Genomic DNA, 20,978 nt, shown 5'->3' with positions numbered 1-20,978 from the left:
AGACGAGGGCTGGTAGAAACCCTTGGGTAACAGAAGAAATATTGAATTTAATTGATGAAAGGAGAAAATATAAAAATGCAGTAAAAGAAGCAGGCAAAATGGAATACAAACGTCTCAAAAATGAGATCGACAGGAAGTGCAAAATGGCTAAGCAGGCATGGCTAGAGGACAAATGTAAGGATGTAGAGGCTTATCTCACTAGGGGTGAGACAGATACTGCCTACAGGAAAATTAAAGAGACCTTTGGAGAAAAGAGAGCCACTTGTATGAATATCAAGAGCTCAGATGGAAACCCAGTTCTAAGCAAAGAAGGGAAGCAGAAAGGTGGAAAGAGTATATAGAGAGTCTATACAAGGGCGATGTACTTGAGGACAATATTATGGAAATGGAAGAGGATGTAGATGAAGATGAAATGGGGGATATGATTCTGCGTGAAGAGTATGACAGAGTACTGAAAGACCTTAGTCGAAACAAGGCCCCCGGAGTAGACAACATTCCATTAGAACTATTGACAACCTTGGGAGAGCCAGTCCTGACCAAACTCTATCATCTGGTGAGCAAGATGTATGAGACAGGCGAATTACCCTCGGACTTCAAGAAGAATGTAATAATTCCAATCCCAAAGAAAACAGGTGTTGACAGATGTGAAAATTACCGAGCCGGCCGGTGTGGCCGTGCGGTTAAAGGCGCTTCAGTCTGGAACCGCGTGACCGCTGCGGTCGCAGGTTCGAATCCTGTCTCGGGCATGGATGTGTGTGATGTCCTTAGGTTAGTTAGGTTTAATTAGTTCTAAGTTCTAGGCGACTGATGACCTCAGAAGTTAAGTCGCATAGTGCTCAGAGCCATTTGAACTATTTTTGAACCAAAATTACCGAACTATCAGTTTAATAAGTCACAGCTGCAAAATACTAAAGCGAATTCTTTACAGACGAATGGAAAAACTGATAGAAGCCAACCTCGGGGAAGATCAATTTGGATTCCGTAGAAATGTTGGAACACGTGAGGGAATACTGACCCCACGACTTATCTTAGAAGAAAGATTAAGGAAAGACAAACCTACGTTTCTAGCATTTGTAGACTTAGTGAAAGCTTTTGACAATGTTGACTGGAATACTCTCTTTCAAATTCTGAAGGTGGCAGGGGTAAAATACAGGGAGCAAAAGGCTATTTACAATTTGTACAGAAAGCAGATGGCAGTTATAAGAGTCGAGGGGTATGAAAGGGAAGCAGTGGTTGGGAAGGGAGTGAGACAGGTTTGTAGCTTATCCCCGATGTTATTCAATCTGTATAGTGAGCAAGCAATAAAGGAAACAAAAGAAAAGTTCGGAGTAGGTATTAAAATCCATGTTTAATCGCCTGTAACGATGTTTGACAAAAAATTATATTTTGTATTTTGTAACGAAATCAGACCAATGTGCTGATTGTACCATTATGTGCGGTAACTGTATCTGGTGAAATGAGCTCCGCCCGAAATCGAATAAAATAAACTTCAAGGTTCTACGTTCTCGGACGGCAGAATTTTGTACAGAGTTGATCGATTTTTATGAAGCTCTTCGGAGATGAAGGCCGACACATCATTTGCGCACTAATTTGCCACGGGAAACAGCTCCTCAACAATCTGCACCATCTCTGTTGTTTCGTGGTGATACATATCACAGAAGGGTCTCTAATAACTTTACTACAGGATCTACTATAAATAAATGTAAATTGTACGCGGTGCAATATCTTCCAAAAAGCCATGCGGAAAATGCGATTTTTCGGCTGTTCAGAGATAAGAGGTAAAGTGTTTTGGAAATAACGGGCACATGGTAGCTATTTACAGTGCACGGTCAGTATTTAAACATTACAGACCTTCTCCAACTCAGGAAAACGGAGGTTCTTTTGCATTATCTGTGGTCTAGGGTGCATCTTAAACGGCCAATAAAAGCACCGTTTGTTAATGGGCGGTTCCTGAGAAAACCGCGAAAACCGGTTTTTAGCCTTTTTGCACTGTGGGCCGCAATTATCTTCATAACTAACCGTAGAAAATGGCTCAAATTTTAACTGTAGATTTTTTTATACTTTATCTAGAAAATTCATTTGCCCCATTTCGAAAATCTTTATCCATTATCAATATACACCCGAGAAACCATTATTCTTACCTACCAAAAGTACAAATTGGGGAGGGGGGGGGGGGGAGGGTGCATATAGACACTTCTATAATTTAAATTCATGTCAAATCGTTGAAATTTTCGCCATGGTGATGTTTTTGGGGAATCTTGAAACTTTTTTCGTTATCATTATCCGTTACGGAGAGCCACAGGTTCAGTTAGAATACTTACGGACGAAAATTATCCACGTAATATTTGGCCTGAGGCGTAAATGAAGTTTTAGCTGACATAGCGGAAACATGGCAATATTTCTGGGGTCATCGGAAGGGCTCTGAGGTCACCAAACTACGGACGCAGATGAGCCGATCGTTGCGTGAAATTTTCATCACATGCTAATATTACGTCGTTGTACTTCTAGCAGGTATTCAAATACGTGCCAGGTGGTATCGCAGATTCAAAGATGAACTAAGGGTCTTAAAATGCCTGAAAATAACTTAAAAATACTGGCAAAAATTATGAAAAATTGGAAAGCATGCAAATCCAGTAAAATATTTTTAACATTTTTACTCTTTTGACAAACAAACCAGAAGCTGGACGTTTTCGATGAATTGCGATTGCTGGGCAAAGTATTCAAAAAAGTGTAAAGTAACCAATTCTGTGTTAACCTTTCATTACGCTTACTTATTTCTCCTTTGTCTGTGTCAAAGTATATGAATTTGTAGAAGTATAAATGTAAACTGTCAAGGCATTACTGACGTATAGAATTCGTTTGATACAGGATATCTCTCCTAAGACCTGTCAGGCGCATTTTCTCTAACGTTTCATCACATACTCGCAATTTCGTTTCTGCGTTGTATAGCCGGATTTAGTAAACAAAAACATGCTTTTTACGTCTTTCATGCGACGCCCCTTGTCGACGGAAAGCGCCGGTTTGTCTGATTAAAAAAAATTGTTTTTAAAGCGGCCTTTGACGTAGCCTTTCGATAGAGCGGCCCCAGGTTAGTCTATTGCGATATTTGATTTATCGATGTCTATTAACAGAGACAGTGAAAACCCGCCAGTTTAGCCGAGAGTGCTAATGCGCTGCTTCCTGGACTCGGGTAGGCGCGCCAGCCCCGGATCGAATTCGCCCGCCGGATTAACGACGAGGGCCGGTGTGCCGGCCAGCCTGGATGTGGTTTTTAGACGGTTTTCCACATCCCTCTAGGTGAGGACAGGGCTGGTCCCCACGTCCCACCTCAGTTACACGAATCACAGCCATTTCAACCACATGCGCACTTTTCCATGATTTACAGTGGACGCAGACCGATGGGGTCCTCTGATTCCGTCCCGGGGGGTACGGGGTGGCGGCAGGAAGGGCATCCGGCCACCCCTTCACATTAACATGCCAAATCCGATTTAACCACGCCGACCCCTCGCTCAATGCGGGACAAAGGTGCAAGTGATAGATAGATAGATAGAATTAACCGGGAAAGTAAAACTAGAATTATAGCTAGTACTCCACCAGCGACAGCACTGCCCTGGCCTGCACTGTTACCGCTAAGCATGTAGCGCTACTGAGTCGCTGCCAGAGTACTGGCTATTTTTCTTGTTTCATTGTCCCTGTCAATTCATACTACGCAAAATCGATATTTCAAATATCTGCTTAAACACCAAAGCAAATGTGCCTGATAGCTCTTCTCTCCCACTGCCATTGACTCATTTCTCTTGCCCCGTCACTGCCTCTCTGCTACTCTTTCAGTACAAAAAAGCGCGAGCATGTTCGCATGCCAAAATTTTTGCTGCGGGTGGCGGTCGGAATGAAGATTGAGCAGCTAGTTCCCTTATTTCTGTTAGTCTAGAGGAACATATTCGCCTTTTTGTGCTCCGACAAGAACGTCTTCATGCTGGCAAAAATAGTTAATGAACTTACATTTGTACTTATACATGTACATGTCAGCTTTCGCATATCTGGAGACTCACTTTCGCCGGCAGACATTATAAATTAGAGTGTTCAGCCGTTTTCAAAACTTCTCGATCTCAATGTTTCAGGCTCGATTCTAAGTTTTTTTCAGCAGTGTCCTTATTGTGTGCCTGTATATTACCCATATAACAGTGTAATTCTGTCGCGCCTATGATAGCAGATTTTACACAACTGAAGACAGTAGGGAAGAGTGATGTACGTGGAAGATAGTGCACCTCGGAAAACATGATATTTCATGGTCAGCGTTCAAATTTAGTGGCCGATTTTAGAATCAAACGAATGAACGTAATAAGGAATTTGCGGAATTTTCTACTGTTCTTGTTGTTGACAGACAGAGGTTCAGCGTTCTGCAGCGTACATAAATATTACGAATTCTGCATAATTAAGAACCGTATGATATACTGAAGCTATTTTGAGGACACTGTTAATTCTTCTGCTAGTTTTATGGCGAGTATATACGAGGGTTTTCCAGAAAGAAAGTTGTTATCGGTCGCGAAATGGAAACCACTGGGAAAATCCGCTAAAGCTTTGCATAGATGTGTTGGGCAGTGTCTCTAGTATACCCATCGATCGTGTCGCGTCGCTCTTTTCAGTTTTGAGTGAAGAGTGAGCACGTAAAGATGCATAGGGAATAGCGTCTCCCGCTAAGTATGAGGGCCTGGATAGAGATTTCGCCTGTGTCATGCAGCCCACATAACACAACTGTCGAGCAGTTCCTTCTTCATCCCAATTCTCGACCACAAACACAACTGTCGAGCAGTTCCTTCTTCATGCCAATTCTCGACCACACGCGGCAGGGGCAATGAAGCTGCTCCTGCAGCGTTTCCGCGGAGAAGTGTTTGATCACCCACAGTACAGTCAGGAATTGGCTCCCCCTGAGTCTCATCTCTGCTCACATCTCTATGAAGACAAATTTTTTCCACAGACAACGAGCTGCAGACCAATGCAGATAACTGGCCGAAAGCACAGGCGGCTGCCTTCTATGACGAGGATAGTGGAAAGATGATACAACACTTCGACAAAACTTGAAGCTGGAGCGGTGACTATGTAGAGAAGTAGATGGAAGGTGTACCTAACTGTTACAAATAAAATGTTTCTGGTTTTCACTGTGGTTTCCGTTTCGCGACCGATCGGTATTTACTTTCTGGACAACCCTGGTAGTATAGCACTATTATAAAAGACTATTAAATTACAATACTTTTTAATTTGAACAGAATATTTATTCTCAGTTAAGTTTTACCTTGAAACAGTATCTTACATTTGGAAAAAGCTTATATTTCCCGAACTTTTTTTTTATTTCAGGGAAAGACTGCAGCACAGATTTCAAAACGTAATAAGAAAATACGTATGTGAAACTTCTACTACACGGCTGGCTAGAAGCTAAAGTCTGAGAAGTGTTCCAAAGGACAATATTCTGCTCTATAAAAATTTCTCGATTGTTTAGTACAAAAACAAATATTCTAGATCTACAGGGGGGAGGGGGTGGAGGAGGAACAGGGAACGGCCATATTTCCGTTCGCTAAAACTAATGTGTAGGAGGGAGGGCGGCAACTTAATGCGAATTTCTTTGATATAATTGCTCATTTCCACAGTTAGCTCTCACAAAAATATGGCAACGCTTTTTCAGTACCGTCTAGTTAGAGTAGCCCCATGTAACGAGACTGCGAGCAATGAAAGTAACGTATCTTGTGGTCTTGCTAGTGAATAATAGGAGGAAAATTGTTACTTGCAAGTACTTACTGCGATTTTGTTGAAGTCTTCTAGATACAATAGAGGTACTGCAGGCAGTTCTTTTGTATGGAAACCAAGAAATATAAAGGCCTTAAAATTACATATTTAGTATACACACAAAAAATCGAATCACGCAGAGGACGTGATGTCAGTGTAACTTGTTACATGTACGCACCATCTGCGAGAATGTAAATGATTACAGTTGCAGTTCTATGTGGTGGGTAGAGTGGCCCCCAGAGTGCATTAGAGTTGTTAGTGTTACCAGGCGTGGTAGGATATATAAGCGGGGTGTACAGCGTCAGATGTTAGCCAATCGCTGTGACGGATACGAAGATGCCGCAGAGTCGTCCGAGACAGCGATATCGGCTCGTGGCAGAGTTTTAAATGAGCCTCGTTATTGACCGGCTGATCGGATCGTTTGCTGTTCAGGTTCGAGGGGCATTCGGAAGTAACAGTGGCCACTTGTTGGACCGCATGGGAACGTGAGTGCAGGCATAGTAGCCGTTAAGGGATGATCGCTGTATAGTGCACCAACCACATAGCAACACCTTAACATTTGCACCTGCCATCCGATGGCAAGTAATAGACTCCCCGTAACATTGCGTGACATCCCGTACCACTGGTCGGAGACCAGCAGCGGACGAACGAGGGAAATACCGCCTCACCCCACGCTAATGCTGCCATCAATACCGCATAATAAGCGGGTGTGGTTGGGGAGGTCCCGTGACCGGGAAGCATCGACTTCTGGTGAATTGTGTATTGTTCTCAGCAATGATTGCTGTTCTGTACTACCCCGGATGACCACCGTCGGAGCGTATGGCAGCGATGTATGGAGAGGTCCCATTCTTCCAATATTTTGGAGAGGTACGTTATGGTTTCAGATCACGTCTGATAGTGTCTGAGAAAATTCTCGAAGCGCAACGGTACGTCACGGACACCCTGTGTTACCCCTCATGCAACAGTATCTATGCTCCATTTTTTTAACAGGATAATGCTTGTCCGCACATGGCATATGTCTATGGATACTGCCTGCGCGTCCTGTGACCAGCAAGATTTCCAGACCTGACCTAGACATAATACTTATGGAACCGCCTTGGACATCAACTCCGTCCCAGGGCCAGTATCTGGGATATCAAGGACCAATTAAAAGGGTTGTGGTCAGCTTACCTCAGGAGATAATTCAACGGTTTTTTGACAGCCCTCCCGGTCGAATCAGAGAGTGCATCCAGGCCGGATGAGGTACAATATCATACTGATAAGTTGACTCGTACCTGATTTTGTTATCACAACAATAACATGACATACCCACACAACCATTGGAGTTTCGTTTCGTTTCCTCCTCCCCTTCTCTCTCCTTCCCTTTCTTTTTTTTTAAGACATTGTATTATCTAGTATAAAATCACCAGATCTTGCCAACATTAGAGATGTAGACTATATGACGATTACCATAAACGTATAAGTTTTTCATAGGTGGGGGGTTATTTAAAATTATTCGTAGAGCAGCATTGTCGGACACCAGTCGCCAGTATTGTAATTCGAGGATTTATTTGGCCATGTAACCAAATGGAAAGTAATGTTTTTTATAGTAAATGTGAACTACATGGAGTACATTAATGTGATAATGTGCTTTTCACGGCATTTTAGCATTTCATGGATTGCTACGCATTTTGATTCTAAATATTCGTGTCCGTAAGATTTCCCTGGTTCTACATTGCAAATGACCTATTATTTCCTTTTCTTGTAACTACATTGCTCCATAAATTATAGTTCAGTTCGCTGATATACGAGCCATTAATTTGCCACATTTAACCATCAATTTGAAAAATAGGTTGCATAAAATTGTGCAGAATAATTTTTAAGGCGGCATTGAGTAAGTGTTTGACGTAGCAAAGCGCATGTATGAGTTTGGAAAAGGTATTGATGTAGTATCTATGAATCTGTGTTGGCAGTACTGTAACATGTGGTGCAACAAGTATTATGCACTGTATATATCTGCATGTCCGACAAAACAGACACCACTCAAATATAAACATTTATGAAAACGAAGGGGACGACTCTTCGATGTTTGTTTCACAGCGCATAAACAAAGATAGTCCGAACTCCTATGGGAATCAGCATTTCCGAGTACAGAGTTCAATGGGCGAGGAAAGCTGCATTGCAGCGTGCGATAATTGGAAATTTGAGTCGGTCAGGGACCGTGTCCGAAGCATCGAAGCGGTTAAGACAACCGCTCATGAGAAGCGGTAAATCCGGGTTCGAGGCCCTGCCCGGCACAGATTTTCAACTTTCGCCATTGCATTACCACACTGTGCTGTGCGGCGAACCATCACGATTTTTCAGCAATCCTTTCTCCTTCCAAAATTTCACGTTTACGTGTTATATATTGCACCGCGTGCAGTTTGAGGAGCTCCCAACGCCTGAAAACTTTTCGACCACGAATCGCCACAGTTTTCTGCCTCTCTTTTTTTCCATTTTATCACTCCTACTGATGTATTTGCTCCAACAGATGAAGTCTTGATGAACACACCGAGAGTGGAGAATGGCCAATTCTTCAGAGTCTGCTAAAATAACTCTGCCGTGGAAAGCTTCGACCACAGACAAAAGGTACACTACATTTGTGATTAAGCTGAGCACTAGACGGAGAGGATATCCTCCAGGGAATTGGAAACCGATGTCACACTTGTTTGCTGCAGATATCTTCATGTTTTACCGGGAATTTCAGTTGGAATCCCTGACGCACGACGTTGTGGAGGTCATTTTCTGCGGCTCAATAAGGACTGTACGCGACAGATTGGGGTCTCCACTACCGCAATCGTCTGCAAAGGCGAGCTTCCACTTTAACTTCACGAAAGCATCGAAACCACTGCCGCCCCAAGGAGACGGAAGAACTTCGTGTGAACAGCTTGATAAACCTAAGTTATCTAGTGATTATTAGAGCCGAATTATTTCCCGAAACACCCGGCAGTGTTAAATCTGAGATTTAATAGAACCATAGATAATCGCGTCTAGATATGCGTAAGAACTCTGTAATAAATAAAAATTATGTAGCCAGATTCCAGGAGTGGGTGAATGAGCACTCTTAATGCCATCCCCCCCCCCCCCCCCCCTATATATCTCATACCGACGTGACAAAAGTCATTGGATAAATGATATGCACATACGCAGATGGCGGTAGTATCGTGCACACAAAGTATAAAAGAGCAGTGCATTAGCGGAGCTGCCATTTGTACTAATGTGGTTCATGTGAGAAGGTTACCGACGTGATTATAGCTGCACGACGTGAACGACAGACCCTGAACGCGGAATGGTAGTTGGAGCTGGCCGAATGGGACGCTTCGTTTCAGAAATCGTCGGGGAATTCAATATTCTGAGATCCACAGTGTAAAGTGTCTGTCGACAATACCAAAATTCAAGCTTTGCCTCTCACCACTCAAGACACAGTGCCCGACGGCATTCACTTAACGACCGAGAGCAGCGGCGAGTGCTTAGAGTTGTCAGTGCAACAGACAAGCAACTCTGCGTGAAACAGCCGCAGAAATCAATGGATCTGAGCACTATGGGACTCAACATCTATGGTCATCAGTCCCCTAGAACTTAGAACTACTTAAACCTAACTAACCTAAGGACAGCACACAACACCCAGCCATCACGAGGCAGAGAAAAACCCTGACCCCGCCGGGAATCGAACCCGGGAACCCGGGCGTGGGAAGCGAGAACGCTACCGCACGACCACGAGATGCGGGCGCAGAAATCAATGTGGGAGGACGTGCGACGAATGTATCCTTTAGGACAGTGCGGTGAAATTTGGCCTTAATGGGCTGTGGCAACTGATGACGGACGCCAGTGCCTTTGCTAACAGCACGACATCGCCTTTAGCAACTCCGCCGGGTTCGCGAACTTATCCGTTGGAACCTAGACGACTAGAAAACCGGGGCTTGGTCTGGTCCCAGTTTCAGTTGGTAAGAGTTGATGGTAGGGCTCGAGTGTGGCGCAAACCACACGAAGCAATGGAGCGAAGTTGTCAACAAGGCGCTGTGCAAGCTGGTTGTGGCTACATAATGTTGTGGGCCGTGTTTACGTGGAATGGTCCTCTGGTACAAAAGAAACGATCATTGACTGGAAATGGCTATGTTCGGCTACTTGGAGACCATTTGCAGCCATTCATGGACTTCAAGTTCCCGAACAACGACGGAATTTTTTTGTGGACGAAGAAGATGTAGGAAACATGCAGCAGTCCTCAACAGTTAGGAGGCCTAGGTTACTTGCAAAGCCTAACAGAAAGAAGAAGGTTCTGCTGCTAGGTAGTTCGCATGGTAGAGGTGTGGGCCAGCAGTTGCAGGAAGTGTTAAGGAGTAAGTACCAGGTCACCACCATTGTGAAGCCTAGTGCAGGGTTGGCTCAAGTGACTGGCAGCCTAGGGAAGTTATGTAGGAATTTTACGAAGGAAGATCAGGTAATGATAGTGGGTGGAGCAGGGAACAATCTTGATAGGGACGGGGAATATGATGTAAAGATAGCTACTCAAACTGGTGGCACTAATGTGCATTTTGCGCAACTGCATCAGCGTCACGATCGGCCTCATCTTAATGCGGCTGTAGGCGCGTTTACATGGGGCTAGGGAGGGCGCTTATGGCAGAGGGCATGTCACATCCCAGTGGTGCCAGCTGGGTCTATCAGTAGATCAGGATTCACTAGGCATGGCCTGCACCTCAATAGATATGGGAAGGGGAGGCTGGCAAAGCTTATAGGTGACAGTGTAGTGGGTGGTGGTGGTGGTGGGATCGCTCATGGAAAAATTCCTGTAGTAGTTGGTGTTAGAGCTGTGCAGTCAGCTGATAGGTATACCTGCCCTGCTTAAGGGAAATCCCTCTAACTAAGTGCTCTCCTTCTGAGGATGTAATGTGTCCAAGTAGAGACGAAATTAGCATACTTCATCAAAATATAAGAGGTATTAGGCATAAAGCCAGTAAACTGCTTACATACGAAATTATTGGTATATCAGAGCACCACTTAAGTAATTTGACAATTCAGAGGCTTCCTTTATCAGGATACAGATTAGCTGGCTGTTTATCAAGGAGCTCCTTGCGGGGTGGGGGCGTGGCTATGTACGTAAAGCAAAGTATTCCATTTGAGTCCATAGACGTATCACGGCACTACACTGAACAGATATTTGAATGTCGTGCAGGGGGAGATGAATTTAGTGAAACTAAACTTCTAATTGTTGTTGTTTATAGGTCCCCTAGCTCTGACTTCAGAGCATTTCTGCTCAAGCTAGAGAGGGTTCTTGATTCACTTTGTAGGAAGTACCAGTAATTAGTTATATGTGGTGACTTCAATATAAATTTTGAATGTGATGGTCCACGGAAAAGGATGTTGGTAGATCTCATAAATTCATATGATCTAGTGCAGACTGTGTTTCTTCCAACGAGAGTGGAGGGGAGCAGTAGCACAGCCATAGACAGTTCCATCATTACTGGATGGGGGTTCTGTTAGCAAAAGGGTGAAAGGCCTGTCATACCACGATGCACTAATTTTAATACTAAAAACAAATGTCACATTTAATTACAAACTATGTACGAAAGTTAATCCAACAGCAATAGAGGGTTTTCTAAACGTTGTCAGGATGGCCAGCCAGAGTGGCCGTGCGGTTCTAGGCGCTACAGTCTGGAGCCGAGCGACCGCTACGGTCGCTGGTTCGAATCTTGCCTCAGGCATGGATGTGTGTGATGTCCTTAGGTTAGTTACGTTTAATTAGTTCTAAGTTCTAGGCGACTGATGAACTCAGCAGTGAAGTCGCATAGTGCTCAGAGCCATTTGAACCATTTGAACCATTTTGAACTGGCAGGATGTTTATAGCGCCGACAGCATAGGTGACAAATATAATGCTTTCCTTAACATATTTCCAACGCTCTTTGTGAGTTACTTTCCATTAGAACGTGCTAAACAGGGTACTAGCAGTAATAGGCAGCCTGGGTGGCTGACTAGTGGGATAAGGATATCTTGTAGAACAAAGCGGGAATTATATCAAAATGTTAGAAGTAGTCACAATCAAGCTACAGTAGCTCATTACATACAGTATTGTAAGGTGCTTAAAATGTTATGAGGAATGCAACGAGTATGTGGTACGCAAATAGAGTAGTTAATTCACAGGATAAAATTGAAACCATATGCTCAGTTGTGAAGGAAGTGTCTGGTCAGCAGCACAAGGTCGCAAGGTCGACGATATAAAGTCAGCTCTCAGTAAAATTATTTCTGTTACTGATAAATCAGATGTCTGTACAGAATTTAACAATCATTTTCTGAGCATTTCTGGTGAATTAAATAAGAACTTAGTTTCTACAGTGGATCATATGACTTTATTTGCAAATGCCTTTCCGAGATTGATGTCTGAAATACTCCTCAGTGATACAGACAAGAGATAGATTGAGTGAATAATTAAATCACTGAAGACTAAGGACTCCCATGATTGTGATGGAGTGCCTAGCAGATTATGTTAGCCCTGTATTTAGCCATATTTGTAATTTTTTCTTTAGGAATGGTCAGTTTCCTGAACGATTAAAGTACTCAGTAGTAACGCCACCGTATGAAAAGGGGGAAAGGAATAATGCAGAGAATTTTAGACCTATTTCTATGCCATCATTGTTTGCAAAAGTTATCGAAAAGGCTATGTATGTAAGGATAATTGATCATTTTATAACAAACGATTTGCTACAAAATGTACAGTTTGGCTTTAGAAGTCGTTTAACAAATGAAAGTCGAATGTTCTCTTTTCTCTGTGAGGTACTGGATGGGTTACACAAAAAGTTTCGAACCCTTGGCATATTTTTTGATTTAACTAAGGCATTTGATTGTGTTGATCACAAAATATTTTTATTCAGTCGCCATTACTGGATGGGCATTCTGTTAGTAAAAGGGTGAAAGGCTTTTCATACCATAATGCACAAATTTCAGAAGTTAGGCCATTACAGAATATGGGGAGTAATTCAGAATTGGATCACATCTTACTTTAGCAACAGACAGTAAGAGGTCATTATTCACATTGTTGAGACTGGCTGTGATGTGGGGTCTGAGTGGGATATGGTCAAGTGGGGCTAAAATATTTCTGTTCGCTGATGACACTAGCTTGGTAGTAAAGGATGTTGTGTGCAACATTGGCTCGGTTTAAAATAGTGCAGTTCATGACCTATGTTCATGGCTTGTAGAAAATAAACTAACCCTAATCACAGTAAGACTAAGTATTACCAGTTTCTAACACACAATTTAGCAAAACCTGAAGTTTTAATTCCACAGAATGAGCATATCATTAGTGAAACTGAACAGTTCAAATTTCTAGGTGTTCAGATACATAGTAAGCTGTCATAGAAAGCTTACGTACAGAATCTTGTTCATAGACTTAATACTGCCATTTTCACTATTCGAACGGCATCTGAAGTTAGTGATCGTTCGACACGAATATTAGTCTGCTTTGCTTATTTTCATTCGCTTATGACGTATGGTTTTATATTTTAGGGTAACTCTACCCATTCAAAAATGATATTTTTGACTCAGAATCGGGCGGTTCGGCAATAAGTGGTGTAAGTTCACGAATCCCTTGTCGACCCCTATTCACGAGTCTGGGTATTTTGACATTGGCCTCTCAATATATACATATTCCTTACTGTCATTTCTTGTTAACAGTATTAACTTATTCCCAAGAACAAGCAGTTTTCACTCAGTTAATACTCGGCAGAAATGAAACCTGCATTTGGATTGGACTTCCTTAACTCTTGTGCGGAAAGGTGTGCAGTATGCTGTTGCATCCATTTTCAATAAGCTACCACTCGAATTCAAAAATCTTAGCAGTAATCAACGCGCTTTCAAATAGAAACTGACGAGTTTCCTCATGGGTCACTCCTTCTATTCTGTCGAGGAGTTCCTTGAGAAATTAAGCTGATTCTTGTTGCATTGTTGATTGTGTTTACTCAAACTTATGGACTGACATTTTCGGGTTCATAAGCATTTATTTTTATCTGTTATTACTTTTATGTTGTAATTTCATGTACTGACACGTTCCATGGCCTTGTAGATTTACTCCTAAAGTTTGTCCTACGGAACTTGACGTGTAAATAAATAAATAAAGGCATCATGTTGTAACCTCCCAACAGATAAAATAAGTATAAAATTCTCATTCAGTGTAACCTCCCAACAGTTTATTATTCCGTAACCTCGCAATACTAACGCGACTAACCTGCCAATAAAATTTTGGCTCACTTACAACCTTTCAATAATTGACTGTAAATTTAAACTGATAAATTTTGGACGTCAGCAGTGCTGCGTCATGCCCCTGAAAGGTCATTCTGAATAAACTGAAAATTCTTATCTCAATGAAGTCGCCGGATATATCTGCTCCTATACGAAATTTTTCTCGCACAGCCTAGTGCAATGCTGGTCGCTAGATTTATCATGTATAAAAGGAAACGACTGATTTTTCTTTACGGTAATCGGGATGACCATGGATTGCAGAAATTAGTAAATTCTTTAAATTCAGATGAATGATTGTCAAAAAGTGGATTTTATGAAAAGGATTATTATTGAAAGATTTTTGAAACATTTACATGGGACTTGATATGACAACAGTACACATTTTGTTGTAACAATCTACATATGCGCGCAGTTGCTTTTACCTTATATTACATCGCTCAGGCACCGCCATCGCTCCCCACGACCGGCCCAGGCAACACCATACACAGGACTGCTAGCTCCTACTTACTCCTCTACTACTGACACTGCTCTTTGGTCTGCGATTCTACTCTAGCTTACATACTGCAGGCAGCGCGTGAGCAATCGATCGAAATTACATCTGCTCGAGTGCACTAGCAATAAATTCATTAGTCATGGACCTCTTACAATGTCAGCAGGCCACAATTGTTCGCGATTGGTTTTAAGAACATTCCTGACAGCCCGACGTGAATCCCATCGACTATTAATGGGACGTAATTGAGAGGTCAGTTCGTGTACAAAGTTCTGCGCCGGCATTGCTTTCGCAGTTATGGACTGCAGTAGAGGCAGCATAGCTCAGTACCGGTACTTCTACAGGGGACTCCCAACGACTTGTTGAGTCCCATACCGGGCAAAAGGAGGTCCCACATGATATTAAGAGGTATCCCATGACTTTTTTCACCTCAGCTTATATTACGTTATGGTCGTTTTCACTCTTCCACGCACTATGTCAGCGTCGGCTGTGGAATCAAGGTAGCCAACCCACTCTACAAACCAAAATACATCGAAAATTGGTGTATTTCAGAGAAAGGCTACGGATTCACGATGAGAGTGCTCGTGTTCCTCATAATCGACGTAAAAATCAGGCCCTGAGGCACTTGTTTTCAGAGCGAACCAAGAGCGTACGCGCTTATTACCATCAGCTCGTGCGATACTTAGAAGCGGATTCTCTTCAGAAATTTTGCCGTTGCGAATGGTCTCGCATCGCTGGGCACTAGTCGCAGATGTCCGTGGCAGAACCGACAGCGGACAGCGTCAAAAACGGTCCGTTCTCCGCCGGACGCAGTAAAACGTGTCCGGTACGTGAGCCGAGGTTCCCGCCGGCCGCTATTTGAATATGCGCCCAAATGAGCGTTCAAATAACAGTGATCGCGCGGGGCGTAACGCGACCCAGTGCGAGGGCCGCGCGTTTAAAAAGCCATCAGGCGGCCCTCCGCTGCGGAACGCCGTCGACCGGTTCACCTTCCGCCGGGTCGCCAGCTGATGTAGCAGTCGGCCATACACTTGCTGCGCGCGCACTCCCAATTCTCACGCTCCGCCCACCCGAGTGTCGGTGTGCACGGGACCTGCTGCGCGAGCCGTACTGGAATGCGCGTGCGCGCCATTTCCCGGGGACGAGGCGCACGCTGCCCGGCGCGAAACCTGCGAACTGCGGGCTAGCTGCTCCGAGGCGCACGAGATCGTGAGCGTAATTGGCAGTTCCGAGAGCCTTTAGGGCCGCAGCAGACGTACTCAACGAGGCCCTCAGTCACTGGAACGTAACGGCAATCGCTCGAAAACAGCGTGAGATTTGTGCACCTTCACAATCACATCCGGAGGGCAGGTACGCTCCTAGACTAGGATGCAATTACAGAACAGTGAGGGCAGGCGGTGAGTTGAGTGAGGGGGGAGGGGGAAGGACGTCTATGTATATACTCCATGTGCAAAAACGTTTGGCAAAGTATTCCGGCAAACTAACCAATGGCAGCTCGAGATGCACTTTTTCTAGGAAGGTGGCGACCTTGCCAAATAGGGAGACACTCTTATTAGTCTCTTTCTTACCTTCTAGTAATAGGGTGAACTGTTCTAATCCGTCGTATCATACACCTTGACGGGACCATAAAATTAAGCAAATTAGAAACCCGCTCTTGGCTTACGCCGAAGACATGATAGAATAAAACAAGAATTGTAGCTCTCGAAAGCAATTTACTAAAGCCCTCAGAGAAAGTGGTTTGCAGTTTAAGGTCAACAAAGCAAACTATCTTATGCTCAACAATGCTCTCAAAGATAGCGTTAACATGAAGCTATAAAATGAAACTGAACCGTAAGCGAATTTAAATATGTGGGGATATTCTTCAAGACATAAAACTGAAATTAGAATACAAAGCTCAAATAGTCACATTATTCCCAGTCAAATATATCGAGAATACGCAAGATATGCATGTTAAATTCACTTGTACAATCAGTTACAACATACGTAAAATCTGGACTACAGGAAGAGTAGATGAGAAATCTTTCAGAATTTTCGAGAGGAAAATACTACGCAAAATGCAGAATTCCATCAGTGGAGGATGAAGTATCGGAAAAAAGACATAGAACTGTCTGACCTTTTTAAACTAGTTGATATACTATCCAAAATAAAAGCTAAAAGAATTAATCTGATTCCTCAAGTAATCTGATCACACGTTGACATATTCATCAAGATCCTTGTACAAAAACTGCCAGAAAAAAGAAGACCACCAGATCTGCGGACAACGAGATTTTTAAATAATGTGGAAAAGGGCCTAAATTTTTTCATAAATTGCTAATTGGTGACATCCTTGTAAAAGCGTACAAGGTTGGGAAAATGTCGTTAAATCAGCAACAAGACTTTACAAATCTTGTAATTGCTAAATAATACTAACGATGAGAAGGGGGATGGAGGAAAGAATTAAGGACAAAATCGCTGTACAGTACTAAGAAAATAACCTTGTATTGCTAAAGATGATCTGAATGACCAAGATGACACATACAAGAAAGGCAGAGTGCGTATTCCGTACATACAATTAGGTGGCTTACACAACGTACCAGTATTACGGTCGGTACATTCTGCTTTATATTTCAGTTTGTTCTGTGACAGAATACTTTCACAAAGCAGTGTGCACAGGAACACGAATCCAATCCGGTGTCCACTAGGGAGAACCACAGGGAATTGATCAAGGTCACCAGGGGAACCACCCACACAGCTTGGGCAACTGTGTGTGAGCTATATTCAAGGTCATGACGTAGTTCGATAATGATCACGTGAAGGTACACAAATACCTCATGCTTGATGCTGGTCTTGTTACACAAGATTGGCGACAACCCCCTCTCTGCGGATGGGTGCACAATAAAATGGCGGGAAATCTAATGGACCTAAGAGGATCAAGCACCCCTTCTCATCCCCCTTACCGCCTGTTATATCTGATCTGCACGTAGGCCTCTTCATTCGAGGTCTGTGAGCAATGTGAGAGAGAGACACAGGATTGTCACAAACAACAGTAAATCATCATCCATCGTTTTCTCTCTCTATATATATAGTTCAATTATTGCATGAACCTAGTCAGTTGTACTCTATAGTGAAAGGGTTTGAAAATAATAACTGTGATATAACAAATTAATTTTATGATTTATTATTAACAATTTCGTGTTTACGCAACATAGTTTTTACAACAACATTTTACAAAGCTATTTGTTTCTGCCGACATATCCCACTGTGGTTTTCTTGAAAAATATACTTTTTTCTTTATATACAATACTTTGCAAAGCTAACTTTCTTACAGTTTTTTATGTATTTACACAGCCATGTTTTCTTTACATATGAGTACAATGGTTTTATTAGAAAACTTATTTTTTCTGATGACTTATGACTATGAGATGCATTTATGTACACTAAAGGTAGTACAAAGAAGTGGAACTTAAACATTATGTTTCCAATTCCTTTCTATATAAAGAATTTACATTTTAATCAATTCTTTCTGATATTTTTTTTTCCAATATACAACATACGTATAGGAAATGAGGTCACTACCAGCAGCAGATGAAGAAATACCCACACACGTAGAAATACATATACAATATTTACACCCAAATACTGCGTGTATTCGTGTACATGGTACACAATATACGGTATACACACACATACTGTGCAGCCAGGCGTTCATACTCTCTCTCTTTCTCTCTCTCTCTCTCTCTCTCTCTCTCTCTCACACACACACACACACACACATACACACACACAACTATGACAAGCGGTTCATCCAACTATTCCCCAGATACACATCAACTATTTACAAACGAGTACACAACCACACAATCGCCCCATTAAATAGGGTGAGTATGTGAAAGTGCCAGTCCTCTGCCCCCAGATGAACCGCTTGTCGTCGTGATGGGACAGTCCTACTTCCAGCTGCGTGCAAATGTACCTCATCGCCTCTCAAACGAAAGACTAGCTGGCACGTCGTTTTTGGAGCTGTACCGACACCCTCGAGGAGGCATCCGTTGTCGGAGCCGCGGACAGCTACGACTTGGCCCCTGGGAAGATGTGGATTTGAGCCCAATCTCCAGACATATCGTTACTTTAAAGAAGATGTGATATGATTCCAACACAACGCTATTTGGGGAATATTAGGGATAGAAAAAAATTATCATTGGGATGGAATACAGAATAAATATAATTTCTTGTTAAACACTAAGCAGATATTCACTATGCAATCGGTCCGTGCACGGTACCAATATGTCCATAAAGCGGGCCGGCCGGAGTGGCCGAGCGGTTCTAAGCGCTACAGTCTGGAGCCGCGCGACCGCTACGGTCGCAGGTTCGAATCATGCCTCGAGCATGGATGTGAGTGATGTCCTTAGGTTAGTTAGGTTTAAGTAGTTGTAAGTTCTAGGGGACTGATGACCTCAGAAGTTAAGTCCCATAGTGCTCAGAGCCATTTTTTTTTTCCAAAAAGCGGCACGCGACAATGCGATTTTTCCAGGGGTCGTATCTTGGGTTCTGTTGGTCACAGAGGTAAGGGCTCAAGTGTATTGGACAGCTCTCGGCCTGGCGACCATTTGTGTACTTTTCGGAAGAACTGAGTACTGTTGCACCGAGAGAGGTGGCGCAGTGGTTAGCTCACTGGACTCACATCCGGGAGAAAGACGGTTCAAACCCGCGTCTGGCCATCCTGGTTTAGGTTTTGCGTGATTTCCTAAATCGCTTCACGCAAATGCCGGGATGGTTCCTTTGGAAGAGCACGACCGATTTCGTTCCCCATCCGTCCCTAATCCGATGGGAACAATGACCTCGCTCTTTGGCCCCCGCCCCGATAACAATCAACCAACCATACTGTATACACGCTCAAAATTTAAACAAAACACACTTTTTCTAGTCCTGGAAAAATGAGCAAATCGGTTGGTTCTTTTGTATTAGGTGTGGTCTAGAGTGGACCTTAGGCGGCTTATAGAAGCGCCATTTATTCATCGGCGATTCCTAAGAAAACCCCGAAAAACAACGATTTTTAAGATACTGCAGTGCCTGTGTTATTCTGATTACGACGCAAAGTTCCTTTGGACTTACACGCGTGTCCAAAGGAGCAGGTACTGCGACTATACACCCGTTATGAAATTCATTTAATGTATTCGCAATTCCGAATAATGACAATCACCAGCTGTAGAATGGAATGACGCTAACTAAAATTTGTGCCGAACAGGTAGTCGATCCCAGATACCCAGCTTATCGAGAGCGGTCGCCTTACCATTTGGCTATCCGTGCGCGACTCACGACCAGATCCAAACTTCCATACATCGTCAACCACGTGTCAATGACATCCATTATGTATATTCCCGTACAAATCAGACGTTGTACTTGAAAGTCGCTAGCCCGGTATCGGCAGATATCCTGCTGCTGCAGGAAAAAGAAAGGAACCAGCGGGAAAATGCCACTGTCGGAGTACCAAACGGCGAATATGTTGCTCTTGAAAGATTCTGACAGTAAAGTGGGGAACCAGCTGCCTCCATCCACATTCTGCCATTCTCAGCAAAAAATTTTGGCATGCTAATATATTTGCGGTTTCGTGTGCTGAAAGGGAGTAGCACAGAGATAGTGACGGTAGTAGAGAAAGAAGACAGTGCCAGTGGGAGACAAAGAGAGAGGTGAGAGAGATCGTGAGAGTGACAACGGAAAGAGAGATGGATGAAGACAACAACAGTGGGAGCCAAAGAGAAACCTGAGAGACAATGGCAGGAAAAGAGATAGAGAGAGGGAGGTAGATGCGTGGAGATAGAAGCATTGGGAAGAAAAGAGAGAGAAGACAGTGGAAAGGAAACAGAGAGGTGATGGGTGGTCTGGAAGAACAGACCGGCCAACACTTAAGTATAATGGATGGTGCATTTTGGACCAAAATTTGATCCCTTGCGTGTAAGGGAGAAATTAAATTGAACCCCACCCCCAGAAGTTTTGAACTACTGAGAAATGGTGGAGATACTGGCAATGGCAAAGAAAGTGACAAAAAAGAGAGCGTAGGTGAGAGGGAAAATATTGGTAGTGGGATATACTGCAAATCAATGGGAGAAAAATGAGACGGTCAGAGAGAGACGTAACCAGTGGCAATGAGAAGGAGACGCTGACTATGAAGGCTTCAGTACAGACAGAGACTGGATAAGGGATGTAGAATGTTCTGTGTTAAAGGAGCGCGAATATGTTCACATGTCAAAATTTTTGGTGAAGAGGGTGGAATGAGGACTGAGGCAGCGGGTTCCTTACTTTTCTGTCAGAGTCTTTTCAAGGGGAACATGTTCCTCTTTTTATACTCCAACAGGAGCAATTTCCCGCTGGTTTATACTGTAGTACCGTATGTTTCACGGGATGTTGCCAGCGGAATTCGAGAGAGTAAACAGTTGTTCATGGTGAAAAGGGTTGAATTAGAGTGTGCGGTAGTATACATCATGTATCA

The 20,978-nt window shown here is 43.2% G+C and overlaps 1 protein-coding gene across 1 annotated transcript in view; it reads right to left on the bottom strand.

Annotated features, from left to right (window-relative positions):
* The window catches only part of LOC124616307 (actin cytoskeleton-regulatory complex protein PAN1-like), a 39,397-nt gene extending 23,750 nt beyond the window's left edge, over positions 1 to 15,647 (bottom strand). The window contains exon 1 of the mRNA XM_047144611.1: positions 15,545 to 15,647. Coding sequence (XP_047000567.1) covers positions 15,545 to 15,647 — 103 coding nt within the window. The remainder of the gene's footprint in view (positions 1 to 15,544) is intronic.
* Between the last annotated feature and the right edge of the window lie 5,331 nt (positions 15,648 to 20,978).

Source organism: Schistocerca americana, chromosome 5 (assembly GCF_021461395.2).
Source record: "Schistocerca americana isolate TAMUIC-IGC-003095 chromosome 5, iqSchAmer2.1, whole genome shotgun sequence".
In the NCBI taxonomy this organism is placed as follows: Eukaryota; Metazoa; Arthropoda; class Insecta; order Orthoptera; family Acrididae; genus Schistocerca; species Schistocerca americana.
This window is presented reverse-complemented; position numbering and strand designations above follow the sequence as displayed.